This window comes from Biomphalaria glabrata, chromosome 1 (genome assembly GCF_947242115.1).
Source record: "Biomphalaria glabrata chromosome 1, xgBioGlab47.1, whole genome shotgun sequence".
Classification (NCBI taxonomy): Eukaryota; Metazoa; Mollusca; class Gastropoda; family Planorbidae; genus Biomphalaria; species Biomphalaria glabrata.
In genome coordinates this window covers 25,252,996-25,278,368 of record NC_074711.1, presented here as the reverse complement: position 1 = coordinate 25,278,368, position 25,373 = coordinate 25,252,996, and the positions used below count along the sequence as shown (strand labels likewise).

The following is a 25,373-nucleotide window of genomic DNA, read 5'->3' as shown; positions in this document are numbered from 1 at the left end:
GAGGTCACAAGGCATCAGCGGGACTACTGCTAGCAATGATGCATCATTCCAAGAAGTAAATCGAATGAGAGAGAGAGAGCACCAACAGCTTCATAAAGTTGGTTGGATTTCTTTGTAGTAGTTCTTCTGTTCAATGCGTGGACAGAGACTGTTGGTCATTTGATCGTTTAATGAGACATACGGGGACATGTGGGTCGCTGAGCTACATTCAAGTCTTGTTCTTTTTTTTTTTTTTACTTTTCACACCCAAGTATTGCCGTCTCTCAGCACAAGTTTCGAATAACCTTATTTTACCCCATCAATGTGTCAGTGTCATATGGCAGACATGACAGTAATTTGTGGCAACAGTTTTTTTTTCCAGGTGGTGAACATAAACATTTCTACAGACTTGAAACATTTCTACAGACTTGAAACATTTCTACAGACTTGAAACATTTCTACAGACTTGAAACATTTCTACAGACTTGAAACAATGAAACATTTCTACAGACTTGAAACATTTCTACAGACTTGAAAGAATGAAACATTTCTACAGACTGAAACAATGAAACATTTTTACAGACTTGAAACATTTCTAGAGACTTGAAACAATGAAACATTTCTACAGACTTGAAACATTTCTACAGACTTGAAACAATGAAACATTTCTACAGACTGAAACAATGAAACATTTTTACAGATTTGAAACATTTCTACAGACTTGAAACATTTCTACAGACTTGAAACAATGAAACATTACTACAGACTTGAAACAATGAAACATTTCTACAGACTTAACACAATGATACATTTCTACAGACTTGAAACAATGAAACATTTCTACAGACTTGAAACATTTCTACAGACTTGAAACATTTCTACAGATTTGAAACATTTCTACAGACTTGAAACATTTCTACAGACTTGAAAAATTTCTACACTTAGTCATTTCTTGCTTTTCAAGATGGAACAAAATGCAGAGGGGAAAAATATCGAGTTTAGAAGGATTGATTTCTACATTTGTTTTATTTCAAATTTTATGGTTATAATTACATCATGCAATCGGATTTCAAACTGAATATGTTAGGCCTATACGATTTAACCATTGAACGATCCATTATCTATGTATGTATGTATGTATGTATCTATCTATGTATCTATGTATCTATCTATCTATCTATCTATCTATCTATCTATCTATCCATCTATCTGTGTGTCTGTCTGTACTTCCCATTTCCCCCCCCTGTCTCCTTCATGTGTATCTGTGTGTCTATGTTCTATGTATGTCTATTAGATGGGAAAAGAAACTATTAGATTGCCGTGTAAACGAGCTTTGATTGCATTCTGAGGACAACAAAACAACGTTGAAACATTGAAACAGTTTCTGCTTGTTTATTAGCTTTTGTTTCTTCGGGTGCCAACTCTAAATCCAGGTCTAGTCAGGGACAGGGAACGAAACATCAACGCGACACTGTCCCTAATGTCCGCCAGTCCTTCCTTTCAGTCAGCCAACCAATTGGCTGTCCTTTCGAGCTGGTCCTCGGAGTGAATAGAGACTTCCGTTTTCTCTGTTCCATCTCAATGCTTGCCTAAATACTCTGGGACATCTCAATGCTTGCCTAAATACTCTGGACAAAACCGCCCCATCCCTCCCCCGTTTCCCCATGCTGCTGCTTTGGGTAAGTTCAGTCTTGGTTTTATTGTGATGCTGAGACAAGCGGCTCTCTTGCTGCTGGGGAAACACAAAGTTACAATTGTAATCGGACGCACGTCTGTCACTCGAAATACAACAAAACCTATTATTTCTTCTACATTTTCCTAAACCTTAAATTTCCCACACAATGTAAACCTTAATATTGCCATACTGATTCTCGTACACATAACAGACGATCGTATCACAAACTAAACTTTTGAGGAGCTTCTGTTTACTGCATTCAACTAGAACTGTCAAGACTGAATGCTTCATCTAGAGAATACTTTATAGAGCGTTCAATCAATACGGTCAGACCTTACGATCTCTTGCAATTGAACATTTGCCTCTTGCCTACTCTTCAATTAGGAAAGGTATGGATGTATCGGCGAGTGTAGTTGTAAGTGACGTGATGCTGAGAACTTCAGGTAGCTAGACAAGTGTTGGGGAGGGGGACAAGGCGCCCCCTGTTGAAATAACAAATCTCTACGTCTGCACAAAGCAAGGAAAATTCTCACAATTATTGAGCAGACTAACAATAGGGAAATATATTGGGGGGGGGGGGGGGGGGTTACACAAAAAGTGTGATCAGTGTATTTGTTTTTCTCATCAATCACGATCGATCTGCCGGCGACCAGTGTTTATCGCGCCATGTAGCCCCCCCCCCTCCCCTATTCTCGTCCCTCCCCTGGCATGTATGGTGGGAGTCTGGGAGTTATTGTCTAGAACAATGATGGCGTTGACTTGATAAGGAAAACAAATAAACACACTCACACACACAAAAAGGGGCGACCTTAATCGTCATTCGTTTTGTGCTACATGGCGACTTTAATTTACTGCAGTGTCGCCTTTTTATCATTTAATGGCTTTAATACTTCCCATCTGGTGTAGATCTGTTGCTCTTTTTCTAAGCTTTTAAGTCATTTGGATCCCTTCTGACAGTCCTTTGGTGTATACCTTAGCTTATACACTGAATGATTCATTCGCATAGGTGACAGTCACTTGATAGAATTATTATAATTAATGAAATAAAATGGTAGTTGGGTTAGTATGGGTAGATATATTAAATATGGCATTCCTGTGTAGATTTTTCAGCTGTTTGAACTAGGATATATCACCAGGCTGTCTCGTGCAAGATGAGAACGATAGAAATAATTAATGACTTAAGCATCAAATAATCTGATCAAGAGCCTTTAATATGTGACGAAACCTGTAACGTCATCACCACTGAGCCTTATAACCTAGAAACCTAATGACTTTAGACCCCCGATGGCCCATTAACCTCAAACTCGACTGACCTCAAAATCGAAAAACAAAAAACAACGTGTTCCTGTACAGGCTTTTTTTTTAATCCTCTCCCCTTTTACTTTGAAATAGTGTCTGATTCTGAACTCGTTCACTGAGTATGTGGCTACATAGAGTGTGGGGAGGAGAAGCCCTTATCAATTCACCCAGGCCCCAATTAATTCAATGAAATATTGTCGGGTCAATTAGATCACAATCATGAATGTGGCGCACCACCCCTCCCTCCCCTTACCCTTGACAAGTCCCATCCAATGTCTGTATGTTGATAAGCTTATGTTGACAGACAGTGTTTGTGAGTGTTTTTCTGATTTCTTCGAATCGTATGTTTGTATGCGTGTGTGTGTGGGGAAGGGTGGAGTACGATATCTAGCATTAGGGTGAATTGAGATCTTCTGGGGGAGCTCTGTGCGTAAGTGGGCAGCCATGCTCAAACATTCCCCCATAAATATTTATTGAGAGTTACTCACGGTGCAACCTTTGCTGGGAGAATTTGAAGTCTTTCCGCCTTGACATCAGTTGTGTCCTACCCTCTTTCGTTTTGTCTCTCTCCCCCCTTGTCCCGCTGCAGGTCGCGGAGGGCGACATCCGTACTCTCTTACTACCTCACGGTCATTACCAGTGGCGTCCGGTCCCTCAATGACAATCATTGTGTCCCTAGAAATGAGGGGCCTCGTCTTCCTATTGACCGCCTGTTGTCTGGCTCCATTTAATGGCCTTTTGTTTTCTCTATCCGTAGATCCGAAGCTGTTTTTGCGTAATTTTTTTCTCTTTTAAATGGCAGTTTGATCTTCTAATTTTTGGGCTATGAGAGTTTTTCTCTCTGGTCCATGAAATCTTTAATTACTGTTACTTTTAGCTTGAAAAGCCCATACTCTTCCCTTCTCCAGTTAGCATTTGTTTGTTGTGGCCCTCCAGTGTAGAGTGATCTGACTTAGTATCAAGACTAAATCGACAAAAGCACTTTGGTTTGCTTTGTCTGCCCTTGTTTAGGTTGTCTGCCCCTTCAAACACTGCAAAGTAATGAATGTATTAGAGAAAGCAACAGGGCGAGTTCAGTCTCGGAATATTTCTGTAAGTATCTCCAAGTCTCGCGAGAGAGGCCGTCTCTCTAATTGACTAGACCTTTTCTGACAGCGACCAAGGGGACGAGATGAAAATTTGTCATCAGTACGTTCTGTAGAATTCACCTCGACTGTAATCAGCCAGCTAATATTTGAGTGGGTTTTTTTTTGTGATGCTGGGTCTGATGTAGTACTTAGGAAACGTCCAGAGAACTGTTTGTGTTCCACTGGTTGAGTCAATAGAGACAAACACTTGAACAAATTGCTCGTTTATTTGCTCTAGTGTTGACATTTTTAGACCTAATCATTGTTGTAATGTACTACTGCGTTGATTGGATTGTAAGTCAGGCTAATATTGAGATTTATTGTGAATGTAAGTTTATTAAAGAGCGTAAATCAGTGGAGTGTCGGGACAAATCTCGGTGGGTTGCACGCGTGTATGAGAGTACATTATGTTTTGGCCATGCAGTATGTCTTCAAGTGTGCCCATGGGTTTCTCTATTTTAAAAATAATGAATAAGGCTTTTACATTACTATTCGGGCTCTATGTATCGCTGGAATGAAGTTTAATGTCGTCAATGGTTTTTAATCGCAACTTTTGTTTGGGCATCAGATATAGTCACGTCTTTGATCTTATTTGGGTATTGGAGATAAAATACATTCTTTAGTGTTTAGGGTGTGTGTGTGTATAATTAGAATTGGTAGCTCTACACACACACACAACTTAATGCTAGACTAGTGTTCTATATCAAGAAACAAGATAGCTACACACACACACACACACACACACACACACACACACAACTTAATGCTAGACTAGTGTTCTATATCAAGAAACAAGATAGCTACACACACACACACACACACAACTTAATGCTAGACTAGTGTTCTATATCAAGAAACAAGATAGCTACACACACACACACACACACAACTTAATGCTAGACTAGTGTTCTATATCAAGAAACAAGATAGCTACACACACACACACACACACACAACTTAATGCTAGACTAGTGTTCTATATCAAGAAACAAAAAAAAAAAAAAAAATTTTAAAAAAAAAAGCATATATTAAGCATAGTTTGGATCAGTCATGATATGAAATTTGTAATAGCTTTAGACTGACAGCAATAAATCTGTGCGATTAAAAATATTTTGACCAATTGTTTTTGTTTGACACAATTTCGTGCCTTTAGCTTTCTCACTACGCTATGATCCTATCACTGGACCAGTTGAAAGGGGAAGGGGGGGGGGGGGAAAGAAAGGAGTATTTGTGTAATATTACGATTGCTTTTTAAATGCATTTATTTTTTTTTTTAAAGTTCAACGACCTGGTGTGACGATATGTTTAGAGTGTCCGATGACAAGATTCTTTTATTGCTGATTGTCTCCATGTCTTGGTTGATGTTACGATGAGATTGTGTTGAAGAGACAATGTGTTTCTGATGCTCTAATTTTGTATAGTTCTCTCTATGAGACAATTTCTGAATTATCCAACAATATCGTGATATATAAAACTGAAATAAATAAATGAACGCAAAACTTTTATTTAGGACCTTGAAATCACTTTAATAATATACACACTGCATAGTTTTATACAAGAGATCAAAATGGAATTTTAAAAAGAATAACACTACAACAAAAAAAAAAAAAAACCAAATTGCATGCAATTGTTTTGTGGCCCCTGTAACTTAGAAAAAAAATGAAATCCAGACTAGAATTTTCAACACACTGTCACGTAATGGAGCCTGTATAAAAATACGTTTGCTCAATTTTGATTAATAGCTTTCCGTTTTTTTAATTTTTTTTTCTTCCGCTTTAAAATTGTTATAGTTTTGTTTTTAGAGCTGTGCATATTTTCCAAAATGTTTTTTTTTTTAAATCACCACGAATTAGAATAGTTTAGATTTGATAAAGATTGTTTATTTGTAGAAAATAGAATTGTTTTGCTGTGATGATAATTTGTGTTTTCAACTGTTAATTTCTGTGCTAAAGGCAATCTTCATCTCTTGGCCCATTCTGTCTTTTGAATAATTAACAGTGGTAAACAAATTAAAATCTAAACAATTATAGATATTCGCTTTACTTACTTTTTTAAGACAGCCTAGTTCATGCAAGGCAGAGTTGAATGATATACATCGACATGTAGAGAGATTGGTTTGAAAGTTGAGGACATTCCTTCGGAAATGAACATTGTAACGCCCAAAACTACCGAATTAGAGGTTGACCAACTCCCTAAGGGGAGAAATCAAAGCGGAGAGGATACCCGAGGCGAGAGAGGAGGAAATGACCTCCGCTCTAACCAGAGGGATCTCCCCTCTCCAGAGAGAAAGACTTCCCCCAAAAGGGGGTTGTCCTCCTCTCCATCCAAACCCAAGAATAAAAATACCAAGGTCACTGGAATAAAGGGAAACCCCTCCGGGGGCCTCCCAAGGCCAAATAGCTCCAAGTAGGTCATCTAGAATAAGCCATGGATTCCAGAATTGTACAGTAGAATTGTAGAGGCCTCAAGGCCAATTACGAGGAAATGCAGCTACTGATGGACTCTGAGACTCCTGTAGCTGTCTGCTTACAGGAAACATTTCTGAAAGATTGCATCAGCTTCCGAAGCTACCGTGCTTATAGCAAGAATGTTGAGGATGCAGAGAGAGCATCAGGTGGAGTCTGTATCCTTGTGAAGGATAGCATCCCCCATGAGAGGGTAGAACTACAGACCACACTACAGGCCGTAGCAGCTAGGATAACCCTTCACAAGGTTATCACTTGCTGCAGCCTGTATCTACCACCAGGCGCTCCATTAAACCGAACAGACATGGAGGACCTATTGAAACAACTCCCCCGGCCTTATTTAATCCTTGGGGATTTCAATGCCCATAACACCATGTGGGGATCCAACAATACCGACACAAGAGGTCGTATGCTGGAGGATATCTTCCTCCAACATGATTTATGCATACTTAATGATGCATCACCGACCTACTTGCACCCAGGAACTGGATCACTCACATGCATTGACCTCACCGTATGCGTCCCCGGACTTCTGGACGATTTTAAATGGTCAGTTAGCAATTATCTACTGGAAAGTGATCACTTCCCAATCATCATTACTAACAATCTCCCTTCAGTGGGACGACCTCAGCGGTGGAAACTGAATAAGGCCGATTGGGAACAAATCCAAAAAAGATGCTCCGAGGATATCACAGAAAATATCCTCCATGAACAGAACCCAGCTGATACCTTTGCTAGCAAGCTACTAAGTATAGCCAGGAAAGTTGTACCCCTAACCTCTGCAAATCCAAAACGGCCTAGCAAACCATGGTTTAATACAGCTTGCAAAAGTGCTATTGGTGATAGGAAAAAACGACTGGCTGCATTTATAAAGAATCCTTCCCAGGAAAACCTAAAGCTATTCAGGATAGTTAGAGCAAAGGCTAGACAAACCATACGGTCAGCCAAAAGGAATTCCTGGAGAAGTTTTGTCGGCAGTCTGGATGCCAAAACTTCTGCTAGAGCGGTTTGGAAGGCAGTAAGGCGAATCAAAGGGAAAGAATCAAATGCAATAGGGCATTTGAAAAACCAAGGACGAACTGTCACGTCCCCCAGAGAAATAGCTGACTGCCTTGCATCCTCAATAGCAGAAAAATCATCCACTGCACACTACACGCCAGAGTTCCAAAAAGTCAAAACCAGGGAGGAAAGACACCCCATTGACTTCAGGTCAGAGAACAATGAAGACTACAACAAACCGTTCTCGCTTGAGGAACTGAGGGAATCGCTGGATAAGTCACATGACACAGCGCCTGGAGAAGACGAAATCCATTACCAGTTCCTCAAGCACCTTCCCGAACCCACATTGGCTATACCGATACTAAACCGGGAAGAGACGGCTCTGACCCAGCTAACTATCGACCAATAGCACTAACAAGCTGCATCTGCAAAACCATGTAAAGAATGATTAACAGCAGGCTGGTCTGGTACCTGGAAAGGAATAAAGTGATCTCAAACTACCAGTGCGGATTCCGGCAGGGGCGGACAACAACTGACCACCTGGTAAGGCTGGAAGCTTATATTAGAAATGCATTACTCATAAGAGAACATCTAGTAGCTGTATTCTTCGATATAGAAAAGGCCTATGACACAACCTGGAAACATGGCATTCTACGTGACCTGGCGCTCATGGGGCTTAAGGGACACCTCCCCCGTTTTGTGGAGGAATTCCTGAAAGATCGAAAATTTCAGGTTCGAGTGGGCAACTCCGCTTCTGACACTCAGGACCAGGAAATGGGTGTACCCCAGGGCAGCATTCTGTCAGTCACCCTGTTCAACATTAAAATAAATAGCATCATAAATGCGCTGTCCCCTGGCATAGAGTGCTCTTTGTATGTTGATGACTTTGTCATTCTTACTTATGGGAAAAACATGAACACCTTAGAAAGAAAATTACAGTTATGTTTAAACAAAATTCAGGGTTGGGCAAACTATAATGGTTTCAAATTCTCAGACTCCAAAACAGTTAGTATGCATTTTTGTAATCTAAGGGGACCCCACCCAGACCCTGAACTATTTATACACAAAAAGAAGATCCCTGTCGTGAAAACTACAAAATTTTTAGGCCTCACCTTAGATTACAAATTTAATTTTCTCCCCCACATTAAGGAACTTAAGAAGAAATGCCAAAAGTCATTAAACATACTAAGAGTACTCAGCCATACGGACTGGGGAGCTGACAGAAATACCTTGCTGTTGCTCTATCGGAGTCTAATTCGATCCAAGCTAGACTACGGATCCATAATATATGGAGCAGCAAGGAAGTCGTACCTAAAAAAACTGGAACCAATACAAAATGCTGCCCTGCGTCTCTGTCTCGGCGCGTTTCGTACATCACCTATCCCAAGTCTCCATGTGGAGGCTGGAGAACTCCCCATGGATATAAGAATGAAAAAGCTTGCAATGCAGTATATAGTCAAGCTAAAATCCAACCCCACGAACCCTGCTTTTGACTCCATATTTAACCCCACAGAGGTAGAATTATACAATCGAAGGCCTAACGTCATACAGCCGTTGGGCCTTCGAATGAGAGAACCCATCCAAAATTTAACCCCACCCATTGACCAAATCTCTACAATAGAAACCCCTCAGAATCCTCCTTGGCTAATGAATAAACCCAAATTAAATTTATCCCTCCTTAATTTCAAAAAAGAAAATACAGACCCAAGCATACTACAAGTCCACTTTAGGGAACTGCAGGAGAGCTACGGAGATTGTGGCACCATCTACACAGACGAATCCAAAATGGAGGGAAAGGTTGCGTGTGCCTGCTCCTTTCGGAACAAAACAATCTCCCGTAGACTCCCCGATGGCCGCTCCATCTTTACGGCCGAATTGCACGCAATATTGCTTGCACTTATGGCCGTAAAAGCATCAGAAAGGAGGAAATTTATAATCTGCTCCGACTCCAAATCTGCATTGCAAGCTTTGGGGCGGATGAAGACTGACATCCCATTGGTACATAAGAGCCTGAAGCTGTTGGACCAAATAACAGCCGACCGTAGGGATGTCACCTTCATCTGGGTCCCCTCCCATGTTGGCATTGAGGGAAACTAAGCCGCAGACAGAGAAGCAAAGAGAGCCCTAAATCATGCGGTGTCAGGAACCCAAATTCCCTACTCGGACCTGAGACAAAGTATTGCCTCTGCCACCTATCGAGAGTGGCAGAACCGATGGGAGGCTGAGACTCACAGTAAACTCAGGCAGATTGTGGCGGATGTCAGGTGGCGGCCCACATCTAAGGGTCTGACAAGGCGTGGTAGCACGACCATGTCCAGACTTAGGATTGGCCACACCTACATCACGCACTCTTTTGTACTGAAGAGAGAGGAGCCCCCACTTTGCGAGTACTGTGACTCTCGCCTCACCGTGGAACATATCCTCGTTGATTGCCCCAGATACCAGGATGTCAGGGCGAAATATTTTAGAGCCACTAATTTAAAAACACTATTTGATAATGTCGACCCTGGGAAGGTACTGGGCTTTATTCGGGAAGTGGGGCTATCTACGAAGATCTGATTTCTGAATTTGTGAACATGCACTATTTACATTAGATTTTTACCAAATATTTAAATTTTTACTACCTTTACTATTTTAACTGTGAATAGACCTTGATTTTAATTATATGACTGTATAGAATCTGGCCCTTGTTGTTTAGAGGGATAGTGGTCCTTAAGGGACTGCAGGCACGACATGGCCTAAATTGTGCCGATGTGCCTCAAATCGAAAATCAAATCAAATCATCACAGCCCAGTTACATCCTGGCGACCTGCATTCTATCTCTTTGACATCACAACCCAGTTACATCCTGGCGACCTGCATTCTATCTCTTTGACATCACAGCCCAGTTACATCCTGGCGACCTGCATTCTATCTCTTTGACATCACAGCCCAGTTACATCCTGACGACCTGCATTCTATCTCTTTGACATCACAGCCCAGTTACATCCTGGCAACCTGCATTCTATCTCTTTGACATCACAGCCCAGTTACATCCTGACGACCTGCATTCTATCTCTTTGACATCACAGCCCAGTTACATCCTGACGACCTGCATTCTATCTCTTTGATATCACAGCCCAGTTACATCCTGGCGACCTGCATTCTATCTCTTTGACATCACAGCCCAGTTACATCCTGGCGACCTGCATTCTATCTCTTTGACATCACAGCCCAGTTACATCCTGGCAACCTGCATTCTATCTCTTTGACATCACAGCCCAGTTACATCCTGACGTTTACGAAAACATTCGCACCGCGCTGCACCATTGAAGCCAACGATGTGCAAAACCACAACAAACATGAACTCGTACCGAAGTTGCATTTACAACACGAAAGTTTTAAGTTAGGCACAGGTTTTTTTTTTTTTTTTTTGTTTAAATAATCATTGAGCTTTTGCTGTCTAAGATTTAGTTCAAGAAGATCGGGAGTTCATTGTATCTTGTTAGCACGAGCTGAGAATGGATCTAGGTCAGTGGTGGACACAGTACCTGCCCAAATAGACCGAATACAATAGTAATATTTTGGCGTGTGTGTTTGCTCGTGATAGGGCCAACAAGAGTGACATGTGTGTGCTGTGCACTTCACTCCACAGAATCCATTCCACACGTCCCAAGAGTGTTCAGCTTAATCTCTGCTGTCCAGTCAACGAACAAGCTGCAGAACGTAAGTGGGTTGGCAGCCTGATTAAAGAGAAGAAAGTTTGGGTTGGGGTGGAGGACTCCCTTACATCTTTACGTTTTCTAGCTACAACTATTGGATTGTATTTAGTTCTTCCTGGAAATGATCCTAGACGTTGCTAACGTTGGGTTGCTGACATGCTTATCATTGCAGTCACGTGCCTCGACACGCGCCCCCCCCCCCCCCCATTCTGAGCTGCTATGTGCTCTCCTGGTTCTACTGTAGGACCGTTGTGCTCTCAAAATGTCGATGTCCAACTGGGGGCAGACAAGTGTCATATTGGAATAATGTATGTCGAACATAAAAAAAACATCGACAACAGATTGACCTCTGTCCACTCTCTCTAGCGCCTCCATAGATAGTTCTCATTTCCTTTCCCCAAACAGTGTCGCAGGCCTGTTTTTTTAAGTCCATGCTTTTTTGTTATGTGGTGTGCAGCAGAGTGTCCCGCAGTTGGCGTACTAGGACAGACCTCGATACAATCTGCTCTCATTTACTCTTCCTTTTTCACTCTCTTGTTCTCTCATTCGCTCTATTGAACCACTCCTCCCTACCCTCCTCTCTCTAACGGTGAAGTTTCGAATTGGGCCAATCGACGAGGGCAGACGACTTGGGAATATGATAGGGCACTTTCAACTAATCAATGGCCCTCGCTTTCAGTCTCAACTGCTACAACTTGTACCCCCCCCCCCCTCCTTTTCCACCCAAAAATATTCTTCTTGTTTTGTACTCCATCAATTGATCAGTCAGTTGCGCTTAATACCAGCATACATCGACATAGTAGTTAAATACCAGCATACATCGACATAGTAGTTAAATACCAGCATACATCGACATAGTAGTTAAATACCAGCATACATCGACATAGTAGTTAAATACCAGCATACATCGACATAGTAGTTAAATACCAGCATACATCGACATAGTATTTAAATACCAGCATACATCGACATAGTATTTAAATACAAGCATACATCGACATAGTAGTTAAATACCAGCATACATCGACATAGTAGTTAAATACCAGCATACATCGACATAGAAGTTAAATACCAGCATACATCGACATAGAAGTTAAATACCAGCATACATCGACATAGTAGTTAAATACCAGCATACATCGACATAGTAGTTAAATACCAGCATACATCGACATAGTAGTTAAATACCAGCATACATCGACATAGTAGTTAAATACCAGCATACATCGACATAGTAGTTAAATACCAGCATACATCGACATAGAAGTTAAATACCAGCATACATCGACATAGTAGTTAAATACCAGCATACATCGACATAGTAGATCTCCCGGACAGTATTTTGTTTCATTGTTAGACAAATAATTAGAAGACCTAATTTTTTAGAATGATTTACATCGACTATCTGGCTCTTGATTGAACAATTCGAAGTCCATAAATTTCGCTTTCGACCCTAGACCCAACCTTACTGCCACAACGTCATCCCAACAGAATGAACAAACTACCCGTTTGATCTGTTTGGAAGCTTTATCCTGTCATTATTTAGTCATTCATATATTGTGAAGCGATTGATTTATTGAAGCCACAATTTTCTCGTAGAAAATGAGTCATAAATGACTAGCCATAATCTGCTGCGTTTGAGGTCTGAACACTGAATCTACATCGACATTGCACACTACAAGAAAATGTTGTTTTTCCCTAAAAAAAAATTATTAACCTGCTTCTTTTTTTTTTGTCCCAGAAAGGTTCATTTGATCTCCTTTCTATATCTCAAGCCGATTGATTGTCAGTTTCTAAGGCTTCCGGTAATTGATTACATTCTGATTACGATATTGCATTGTCTCGCTTCACTGCTTCCAAGATCTTCTTCAGAAAGTCATAGGAAAAGTCTCATTGTTTAAAGCATTCTCTACACCACTCTCTAGTTTAGAAACGTGATATACAGACATACACCATTTGTTGTAGATCTTTTAGAATCACTATAATCCACTACTCCCATAGTATCGATGTCTACAAATAGTTTATTGATTTAACAAGATTTAACATTGTCGTTCAGTACATTTGTGAAGTAATCTGTGGCTTATTTCAGCGGTTCTCAACCTTTTTAGCTCGACGACCCCTTTTAACAATTCCTCACTAGGCGGCGACCCCCAACAGTAAACTTATTTTCGTTCATAAGCATGAATACTGTGCTTTTAGCAAATGTTATAAAATTGTAATTATAATGTAAGTATTTGGTATTTATTGCAAAAGCTTTAAGTTTAATAACGAAACAATATGTAATAATATTTTGTCTTATATATTTCGTCCATGCGAAGGCAATGCTTGTCACTGTTACACGAGATTAGGAATTCTCGGGACTGTCTTCGCAAGAGTAATACTTTGGAGTCATTACTTCTGTATTTAGACTTGATAACTAGAAAACCTTGTTTCGCAGAAATATATTTTTTGGGAAATGGAAGAAGAAGGCACAACACAAACAAATCTGGATAGCACTTCAAACACTTGATCCAGATTTGTGTAACTAACATTGAAAACAATTATTTATCACTGCATCGTGTTGCATTGTGTTCAATAAATTTTTTATGTGATGTCTCCGTAACATCTTCAACTTTGACTGTCAATTGAGTTCTGACAATGTAGAAAGTAGGATGAAATTGTGTCCGTAAGCATGCGCAAATGTTTTTTTCACAGAAATTATCCTTTTATTCGTTTGTCATGTTCAATGTCATTTTGCTGATAGAAACTAAATAAGGTTGGCAAGATGTGAATATTAATTTCATCCAACTTTGTTTCCCAAGCTTAAATTTCATTTACGAGGGTTGGATCTTGTCACTCAAATCGAGGCATGTTGCGTTTGATCTTGCAGTGACGTTTTTATTGCTCCAGGAATTCCTGTAGTTGTGTCTTTGTTTCTTATTTTGTTGATGAATCGAAGAAAAGGTTCCAATGACTTCTGCTGACTTATTCATTACCAAACGTCAACCTAATAGCAAACTTGGAGCACCATCTGTGCAGACACAACTAATATTCTTTTTCAAGAAATCTAATATTTTTCCAAAATTAAACCAACATTTTCTTCAACATCTCGTTGAAGTCGTCTCGAGAGGCTTACAAAAGAGAAAACTTACCTCTTGAATACTTGCTATGCTATATAAATTGACTATAAATTGATGGCGTAGCATTTCAATAGCGTCACGACGAAAACAAACATCAATCATTCCGCATGGCGTGTAGTGTAGTGTTCTTCACTAATTTACATGAATTTAAACTGTCCAAACTATTTCTACTGCAACAATAATCATCCTGTTGTCTATCATGAATAACTAAAGAATAAATTAATTTCCAATGGAATAGACAAAAAGTCCATATTTTTTATGGTCTTAGGCGACCAACGGCAAATCGTCATTCGAACCCCAAGGGGGGTCGCGATCCACAGGTTGAGAACCCCTGTATTATTTTGAGATTTCAATTATAGCCTTTATAGAATCTTGTGTATTTGCTGTCGTCATATGTCACACAAAATAACAACCCAATGCTGGGGCACGTTTCCGAAGGTCCCCTAGCCACTACGCCCAAATCTTGTGCAAGTTTCTTTTTTAGTCAAACTTGGATGTGCTGGCACTTCAATCCCATCGTATTGTTTCTCTCCTGTGTTGTGCAAGAGAGTCCCGTGGGACCCATCCATCCTACTCCAGTGTCAGGGCGTGCTTGACACGGAATGCATCACGTGGTACACGTCAAATCCAGCCTCCATGCAACTTGTGTTGATTTTCATATTCCGCCATTGTTGACAAAGCCAACAAGCGCAGAGCCCAGTCTGGAGGGAAGCACCCAGTGATAAAAACTTGCGAATCTCAGTGAGAATGTTTTGTTTTGTTTTTCTTTTCAAAGAGGAGGGGAATTTTTCTTCCCCTCTCCTCCCTCCGTCTTTGATGTTTTTGTTTTGTTTTTTAAGCCCTCTCTGAAACTTTTCCTTTCAACATATGCAGGTTTGTTTATTTGTTTGAGTTTTGAGCTACAAGATCGTCTTTTAATGTAGCCAGGAATTTCTGTCTAAGGAAACTAATCCGCTCGCCGACTCATCTTATTGAAAGGTTTCGGTCAACATTGGATGTAGCTGAGAGCAGGACGATGTTTCTGGGTGTAGGGTTAGAGGTCACTGTAGTACACCCTGTCTTGAAACAACACAATAACACACAATGATACAGTGGTTGCACTGGATTGAAAAACATGAGGGAAAAACAACGTTGGGCACGATGAAAGAAAGGTTAAAATTTGACTTTTTAAAAAAATTAATTAATACTTGATGAACATCGACACTTGTCCATGTACTGTTCTTGTGTTGTCCATGTGATGTCCTTGTGTTGTCCATGTGATGTCCTTGTGTTGTCCTTGTGTTGTCCATGTGATGTCCTTGTGTTGTCCTTGTGCTGTACTTCTGTTGTACTTCTGTTGTCCATGTGCTGTTCTTGTGTACACCAGAAGATGTATGAACTCTATAACTCACTATTATTACCTCCGTCCTAACCAATGGTCTTTCATCTTGAAACCTCTATAATGTTCAAGTTATTGCGTTGTTAATTTAATTTTTTTGTGTGTGGACATGAAACAATTTTTTTTTCTTTCCTAAGATGGAGCACCATCCCGATAATTCCTGAAAATTGTTATGTGCTGACATTTTTTTAGATTCTGGAAGCTATTCATCTTTGTTCTTAACGTCTGCTAATTAGGCGCCAACGTACTTTTTTTTTTGTTCCTGGTGGAAGCACATCTTTTTTTTTAAATTTTCTATTTCAAAGATTTGTCTTCAGAAAGTTGTTACCTGGCATAGTAGATCGAGTTAGTATTAGAACCACTATGGAACAATTTTTTTAAATTTGGCGCATTGTTTTATTTATTTCTGTTTTTTTTTCTGGAAGCAATTGAATATTTATCAACTAACGCTTCAACTTCCTATTCATCTGTCTTGATTCAGTGTCTCTCAGCATTCCATTCTGGAGATGTTTTGGTGTCAGTTTTTTTTGTCTGGGTTATACAGATCAAACCGTTTACAAGATAGAATAATACATGAATTGCGATATTGCAATGTTGTTAACTAGAATCAAGTGTTTCAGTAGAATGAGCATTGCAGCCAGTGGTGGAATATTTCATAGAACCTAGGAACATGTGGCTCTCGGTTGTACTGACAATATGGACATTCGGGCAAAAGCCCGGTGGGCCGGTACCCAATTAGGCTGGTAGGGCCAGTGGAGGGCCGCACGGATGCCACTAAGACTTATATTTAATTGTATAAAAGAGTTTAGAATATTCTATTTTAAAAGGAGCACTCAGAGCGTCGTGATTTACAGACTCTACAGTGTATTAAGGCTACTAATCATACGCATTTTCCGAAATAATGTAATAGCCTACATCCGTATAAAGTGCTTCATCCATGGGCCTACACAAGATATTCGCCGTTGTTAAATCTCATGCTGACAGCGTCTAGGAATGATCGTCATTTATTCCTGGAGATGAAGCCACGCTATCCAACGAAGAGAAACACTCTCATGTCAAGACAACGAAGAGAAACTCTCATGTCATGACAACGAAGAGAAACACTCATGTCAAGACAACGAAGAGAAACACTCATGTCAAGACAACGAAGAGAAACTCTCATGTCAAGACAACGAAGAGAAACTCTCATGTCAAGACAACGAAGAGAAACACTCATGTCAAGACAACGAAGAGAAACTCTCATGTCATGACAACGAAGAGAAACACTCATGTCAAGACAACGAAGAGAAACACTCATGTCAAGACAACGAAGAGAAACTCTCATGTCAAGACAACGAAGAGAAACTCTCATGTCAAGACAACGAAGAGAAACACTCTCATGTCATGACAACGAAGAGAAACTCTCATGTCAAGACAACGAAGAGAAACACTCATGTCAAGACAACGAAGAGAAACACTCATGTCAAGACAACGAAGAGAAACTCTCATGTCAAGACAACGAAGAGAAACTCTCATGTCATGACAACGAAGAGAAACACTCATGTCAAGACAACGAAGAGAAACACTCATGTCAAGACAACGAAGAGAAACTCTCATGTCAAGACAACGAAGAGAAACTCTCATGTCATGACAACGAAGAGAAACTCTCATGTCATGACAACGAAGAGAAACTCTCATGTCAAGACAACGAAGAGAAACTCTCATGTCATGACAACGAAGAGAAACTCTCATGTCATGACAACGAAGAGAAACACTCATGTCAAGACAACGAAGAGAAACACTCATGTCAAGACAACGAAGAGAAACTCTCATGTCAAGACAACGAAGAGAAACACTCATGTCAAGACAACGAAGAGAAACACTCATGTCAAGACAACGAAGAGAAACACTCATGTCAAGACAACGAAGAGAAACTCTCATGTCAAGACAACGAAGAGAAACTCTCATGTCATGACAACGAAGAGAAACACTCATGTCAAGACAACGAAGAGAAACACTCATGTCAAGACAACGAAGAGAAACTCTCATGTCAAGACAACGAAGAGAAACTCTCATGTCAAGACAACGAAGAGAAACACTCTCATGTCATGACAACGAAGAGAAACTCTCATGTCAAGACAACGAAGAGAAACTCTCATGTCAAGACAACGAAGAGAAACACTCTCATGTCAAGACAACGAAGAGAAACTCTCATGTCAAGACAACGAAGAGAAACTCTCATGTCAAGACAACGAAGAGAAACACTCTCATGTCAAGACAACGAAGAGAAACTCTCATGTCATGACAACGAAGAGAAACACTCATGTCAAGACAACGAAGAGAAACACTCTCATGTCAAGACAACGAAGAGAAACTCTCATGTCAAGACAACGAAGAGAAACTCTCATGTCAAGACAACGAAGAGAAACTCTCATGTCATGACAACGAAGAGAAACTCTCATGTCATGACAACAAAGAGAAACTCTCATGTCATGACAACGAAGAGAAACTCTCATGTCAAGACAACGAAGAGAAACTCTCATGTCAAGACAATGAAGAGAAACTCTCATGTCAAGACAACGAAGAGAAACTCTCATGCCAAGACAACGAAGAGAAACTCTCATGTCAAGACAACGAAGAGAAACTCTCATGTCAAGACAACGAAGAGAAACACTCTCATGTCCTGACAACGAAGAGAAACACTCTCATGTCAAGACTACGAAGAGAAACACTCTCATGTCATGACAACAAAGAGAAACTCCCATGTCATGACAACGAAGAGAAACACTCTCATGTCAAGACAATGAAGAGAAACTCTCATATCAAGACAATGAAGAGAAACACTCATGTCAAGACAATGAAGAGAAACACTCTCATGTCAAGACAATACAGCTACACTTAATATAAGCTTTGTTTAAAAAAATGTTTTTTCATTTTTTTTTATTTTTTTTTTTATTATTTCTCATCAGAGGCAAAAATATATGGATAAGTGTTACCCTCTGTTCAGAGGCTAAAGTATTTGGATAAGTGTTATCCTCTGTTCAGAAGCAATAGTATTTGGATAAGTGTTACTCTCTGTTCAGAGGCAATAGTATTTGGATAAGTGTTACCCTCTGTTCATAGGCAAAAGTATTTGGATAAGTGTTACCCTCTGTTCAGAGGCAAAAGTATTTGGATAAGTGTTACCCTCTGTTCAGAGGCAAAAGTATTTGGATAAATGTTACCCTCTGAGCAGACGCAAAAGTATTGGATAAGTGTTACCCTCTGAGCAGAGGCAGTAGTATTTGGATAAGTGTTACCCTCTGAGCAGAGGCAGTAGTATTTATCTAAGTGTTACCCTCTGAGCACAGGCAATAGTATTTGGATAAGTGTTACCCTCTGAGCACAGGAAATAGTATTTAGATAAGTGTTGCCCTCTGTTCAGAGGCAAAAGTATTTGGATAAGTGTTACCCTCTGAGCACAGGCAATAGTATTTGGATAAGTGTTACCCTCTGAGCAGAGGCAATAGTATTTGGATAAGTGTTACCCTCTGAGCACAGGCAATAGTATTTGGATAAGTGTTACCCGCTGAGCAGAGGCAATAGTATTTGGATAAGTGTTACCCTCTGAGCACAGGCAATAGTATTTGGATAAGTGTTACCCTCTGAGCACAGGCAATAGTATTTGGATAAGTGTTACCCTCTGAGCAGAGGCAATAGTATTTGGATAAGTGTTACCCACTACAGCCTACATAAGACAGTTGAATCAATCCAGTATTCCAGTGAAAAAAAGTTCGCTTTCCCCAATGTTGACAGTATTCACCTCCTTATGCTATGTCGCATTATGAAAATTGGCAAATCCCTCTAGAGCTTTCTCTGTTTCATGCTGCAAGCCGGTGTCATTATCGCCCCTGAAACTCGAGATTTCAAGTTGTTGTTTTTTTTATTATTATTTTATTTTCGTTTTGTTTTTTTTAGTTTTTACAATATTTTTGTCAAGAAAAAGCTTCCTGTTTATATTGATGCATTCGTTGTTTATTATAGTTTTATCTTTCGCCTGAACATTGTTGAAATTGTTTGACAGTGTATTCCGAGCGGGGGGGGGGGGGGGGCTGAATTGTTTCTGAGAGAACGTAAAAACGTGATGGTTTGATGCAATCGTTCTAGTGCATGGCGGCTCTATGAGTTGATAGAGCGCACACATCGATAGGCTCTGTTAGTACACACTTTCTGTCTCATAGTGGAATAATAGAAACCTGTGCAACACCATTGTCTTTGTATTTACAGGCTAGTGAAGTCTGGCATATAATTGTGTATATACAGGGTATTGTAGTCCGGCATATCTAGTATATATAATTGAAAGTAAGGAGTATGTATGTGTGTATTTCCCGCATAAAAATCAAAACCGTTTGACCAATTTTGATAAAAATTTTACATAAATGTTCCTTAGATCAATGTGGAGACCATAGTATGTTTAACGTCCCTCCCACAACTGGGGGGGGGGGGGCAAAAAAAAAAGAAGAAAAAAAGCGCTAAAGTTATCTCTATTAAAGAACAAAACTTTGTACCAAATCTGGTTTGACTCTGTCAGCTACGGAACAAGCTACGGAAACTTGTGTCAGCTTTTCATGAAAATATGCAGGGCAGCGTACAGTTTGACAGTTCCACCTCTAGGCCATTCTCCATCAAGAGCGCGGAGTAAAACATGGATGTCTTCTGGCTCCAACACTATTCGGCATCTTCTTCTAGGGCCACCAAAATAAGAGTGTCTAGAGGACCTATGTTGTGAGCACTCTCCTTCATGCTAGTGAGAGCTGGTAAACATACATGTGTTAAGAGCATAGGTTAAATGGCTTTCACTTACGCTACTTGCGACGCATAATGTGCATCTCCTGGAGGGATCATGTCTCCAACAAGGATGTTTTAAAACTGGTCAATATGCACAGCATCTATGCTCTGTTGACACAAAGAATACTACGCTGGCGGACATGTCACCCGCATGCCATTTAGAAGAATCCTTAAAAACATTTTATATGCTGAGCTTGCAAAAGGAAGTAAACCCAAGGGCTGCCTAAGACTAAGCTACAGAGATGTCTGCAAGTGAGACATGAGAACCACAGGCGTCTTTGAAAATATGTGGCTATGAAGATAGCCCCGGACAGCTTGAGACTGTGCGTGCTGGTACAAACCTTGCCGAGAGCAAAAGAAACGAAGCAGCCTTAGTCAAGAGAAAGAAAAAGAAAGATCAGCTAGCCCTAAAACAGATGCATAGATGCACTAACTGTGTCAAACTCTGCCGCTCCAGAATTGGCTTGGCTAATCACACCAGAATACGCCTCAAGACGAAACCAAAACCAGTGAATCATCTGTGCGCATCCATTCTCTCTCTCTCTCTCTCTTTCTCTCTCTCTTGTTGTCTGGTATATAATTGTGTATATAGAGAGGGTATTGTAGTGTGGCATATTGACATAATCAAGTGCTCTTTGTAAAATATCTTCAGTTTGACGTCAGTGTATGTAAACTTTATTTTTTTTTTAAGTAAGTTTATATTAAAAACGTCATTGACTGGATTGCATGTCACAGTCTATCATTGATATTCTACTCAAGTATCCTTTGTGTCCAAGACCAGGTCAGTGTGTGAGATCGAATGGATATCGTTATGTCTCCACTAAATACCTCCCAGGTGACCTGGGGAAAGTAGTGTTGTTGTTTTTTGGTCACATTTGAGCTCCAAACAGTACACTTTTTCTTTACGTTTCAACACTACATCTCTGTTGTCTGCCTGTTTGATCTCTACACTGAAACACTACATCTCTGTTGTCTGCCTGTTTGATCTCTACACTGCAACACTACATCTCTGTTGTCTGCCTGTTTGATCTCTACACTGAAACACTACATCTCTGTTGTCTTCCTGTTTGATCTCTACATTGAAACACTACATCTTTGTTGTCTGCCTGTTTAATCTCTACATTGAAACTCTACATCTCTGTTGTCTGCCTGTTTGATCTCTACATTGAAACACTACATCTTTGTTGTCTGCCTGTTTGATCTCTACACTGAAACACTACATCTCTGTTGTCTTCCTGTTTGATCTCTACACTGCAACACTACATCTCTGTTGTCTGCCTGTTTGATCTCTACATTGAAACACTACATCTCTGTTGTCTTCCTGTTTGATCTCTACATTGAAACACTACTTCTCTGTTGTCTTCCTGTTTGATCTCTACATTGAAACACTACATCTTTGTTGTCTGCCTGTTTAATCTCTACATTGAAACACTACATCTCTGTTGTCTGCCTGTTTGATCTCTACATTGAAACACTACATCTTTGTTGTCTGCCTGTTTGATCTCTACACTGAAACACTACATCTTTGTTGTCTGGCTGTTTGATCTCTACACTGCAACACTACATCTCTGTTGTCTGCCTGTTTGATCTCTACACTGAAACACTACATCTCTGTTGTCTTCCTGTTTGATCTCTACACTGCAACACTACATCTCTGTTGTCTGCCTGTTTGATCTCTACACTGCAACACTACATCTCTGTTGTCTGCCTGTTTGATCTCTACACTGAAACACTACATCTCTGTTGTCTGCCTGTTTGATCTCTACACTGCAACACTACATCTTTGTTGTCTGCCTGTTTGATCTCTACACTGCAACACTACATCTCTGTTGTCTGCCTGTTTGATCTTTACACTGAAACACTACATCTTTGTTGTGTATGTGCTGTACTCGCAACTCTTATACTTTACAATAAATTGTACTATATGTGTCCTAAGGAAATTTAAAATTTAAATGAATATAAGACAAGAACACCAATAGACATAAGATTTTATCAAAATCTTATACATTTAAGAAATGAATTAAAACCCAGACCTAATAAGATTGTTTTTAAAAAAACCTAGACGTTTATAAGATTGAATCAAAAGCCTAGACGTTTATAAGATAAACATCAAAAGCATAGACGTTTATAAGATAGACATCAAAAGCATAGACGTTTATAAGATAGAATCAAAAGCCTAGACGGTTATAAGATAAACATCAAAAGCCTAGACGTTTATAAGATAAACATCAAAAGCCTAGACGTTTATAAGATAAACATCAAAAGCCTAGACGTTTATAAGATAAACATCAAAAGCATAGACGTTTATAAGATTGAATCAAAAGCATAGACGTTTATAAGATTGAATCAAAAGCATAGACGTTTATAGGACGGAAATAAAAAAATCCAGACGTTATAAGATTGATAAAAAAAAAAAAAACTAGACGCTTCAAAAATTGATCTGTTGTGAAACAAGATTGTGATTTAAAAATAGAAACTCTTTGACGCAAGTCTATTTCAATCCTGTAGTGTAGGTTTAAATCATCAATCTGATTGTCTTGCGTCCATTTCTTCCCTTCTATCTTCCTCGTAATAGATTTCAATCGGCTTATACGCAAATCGATCAATTTGCTTCTTGTTGTATTCAGTGTGTGGAGACTAATCATATCCCAGAGATTAGCTGTGTAGTGTTAGACTGAACAGTGTCCAAGACTGGACTTAAGCACAAACAGTTGCTTCTTTCCCGCTTCTTTTAGCAAATGGAACATTTTTTTTTTACAATACCTCTTCAAGTCAGAACTTTATGGAACCTGGATCCAGCAGAAATCTGGATCTAGGAACCTGGACTGCTGATCTCAAAAACGGTTCTAACGATTTTCTTAGAAATTTAATTTGACCGTTATAATGTTTCAAAAAAATAAATGTAAATTTGGCTGTAGACTATATCTAGGTCTAGAGCAAACATGGCGTAGTCACTCGTATTACCGTAATTATTCCATAACAGTAAATTTAAAGTTGAGTCATTTTTATTAAAGTTAATAAGTATTGCTTATATTTTTACGTAAATCTAATATAGATTACACCTAGATTCTTGATCTAGAAGTAGGTCTTGACTATATATTCAAAGTTCTAAATCAGAACTTTTGATCTAGTGTTAGATCTAGATGTACATACAATGAACAGACCAATAAATCATCGCACAAATAGACCTGCCTCGATGGCCGAATCAGAAAATGCATATTTTTGGAGCAGACGACGTTACGGGTTCGAAACCCGAATTAAACCTCGCTCTGATAGCAGCGCTAAATTGTTGTCAATAGAATGCTTTTCATTTTTTAATTTCCGAAATTCTGTTTTATATGTAGTAATCATTTATACGTAGATGATTTTATTGAGACTAAAAGAAGATCCAATTTTATTTCCTCCACAGACTGTGGTATTGAGTGAAGGAATCTGGCAGACACACTGGGGAATCTTTTGATCAACACATGCCACTTCTTACAGAAAGCTCCTTTACTTGTCTCCTGACGGGATGCGCACTAAGATTGGATTTTGTTGAACCGGGTGTAAATAGGGGTGAAGTGAAGGAACTGAGGCTACTTATAATACTATCTTTCTTGTTTAGGGTTTGAAACTGCTCATCAATAGAAACATATGGGTGTACTACACATTTTTCAACAAGGTGTAGAGAGAAATGTCATGTCTTAATAGTATAATTGACTAGACATTAAGGGCTATTGTAGAATTGAAGTAATGTTGTTTTTACATCGATCTTAAGTTACTATTGAGACACACTAGGTCGATATTGAGTTACTATTGAGACACACTTGGTCGATCTTGAGTTACTATTGAGACACACTAGGTCTGCAGAGTAGTAGTGCATCTTGTCATGTTGGGGCAGGAGGAGTTTATCATTGTCTAGAGATAGTCTACAGCATCTTTGAGATGACATTTGACACTAAATGGGGAGCAAGCTGAAGGTAGAGCTAACATACATGTTATAGTTGCACAGATCTCTCTCTCTCTCTCTCTCTCTCTCTCTTAGTATATATATAAGTGTATATAGAAGTGGTCCGAAGTGGATGAAAACAGAATTGTATTTATACTGTCCTACAAAAATTTATTTTAATCCTTAATCCATGTTTATATGTTAACATTTTTGTTAAACCTAAGACATGTTAAAGTCTTTTTTTTTTTTAATGCCATAACTGACGACTGTATACAGTAGACTAGCGAGTAGACTCATAAGGTCATTACTGGACTTCCAGCTGTAGCGTCTGTCTACCGCAGTATCTAACACAAGGCCTGCAAAATCTCTAATCGATGCCATACATCTACCCTGTATAGAAGCTATCGTTTTCCTATAATGAAGACTTCTACATGTGTCTCTAAACTAATTCTCTACAAGAATATTTGACTATATTCTGAACACACGAATGCAGCATTGAACTTCTGCAGCAGTACAAATCTTTGTATTATTAGTTTTGTGATATTTTTTTTCTTTAACTTTTTTTAAACTATTAAGAAACAAAATGGTTGATTTCTTTACTTTGAATTATGTTACATGATTATCATATGTTCTTAGTATTTCTCTCATTGTAATGGTAGCTCATATTTCTAGTGTATCAGACTTTATATCTGTGTGTATTTATACGCGTGGGTTACCTTGTAAATAGTGGTCTATGTTATTAAGTGGAAGGACACACAAAGATTCTATGTGTGTCTAGGCTTGTGTTGCTATGTCTGGTGATTGAGCTCATTAGACATAGTGCCCAGACCTTTATTGTTATTTTAAATAATGAAAATAAAATGATTCTTATGAAAAGGTACATCTTGTTGTTTTGAT

General features: G+C 39.3%; 2 protein-coding genes across 2 annotated transcripts in view; both read left to right on the top strand.

Moving 5' to 3' along the window:
* LOC106053340 (conserved oligomeric Golgi complex subunit 1-like) overlaps positions 1-25,356 on the top strand; it is a 50,867-nt gene extending 25,511 nt beyond the window's left edge. Inside the window, exon 28 of the mRNA XM_013208881.2 lies at positions 23,958-25,356. The gene's annotated coding sequence lies outside the window, so the exon portion shown is untranslated. The remainder of the gene's footprint in view (positions 1-23,957) is intronic.
* Positions 17,011-18,408, top strand: LOC129926630 (RNA polymerase-associated protein LEO1-like). Its single transcript, XM_056032086.1, has one exon. It carries the CDS (start codon positions 17,011-17,013, stop codon positions 18,406-18,408), a length of 1,398 nt encoding a protein of 465 aa, XP_055888061.1.
* Positions 25,357-25,373: the final 17 nt, after the last annotated feature.

Coding starts and splice junctions, on each gene's coding strand:
- LOC129926630 (XM_056032086.1), top strand. CDS start 17,011: ATGTCAAGACAACGAAGAGAAACACTCATGTCAAGACAACGAAGAGAA.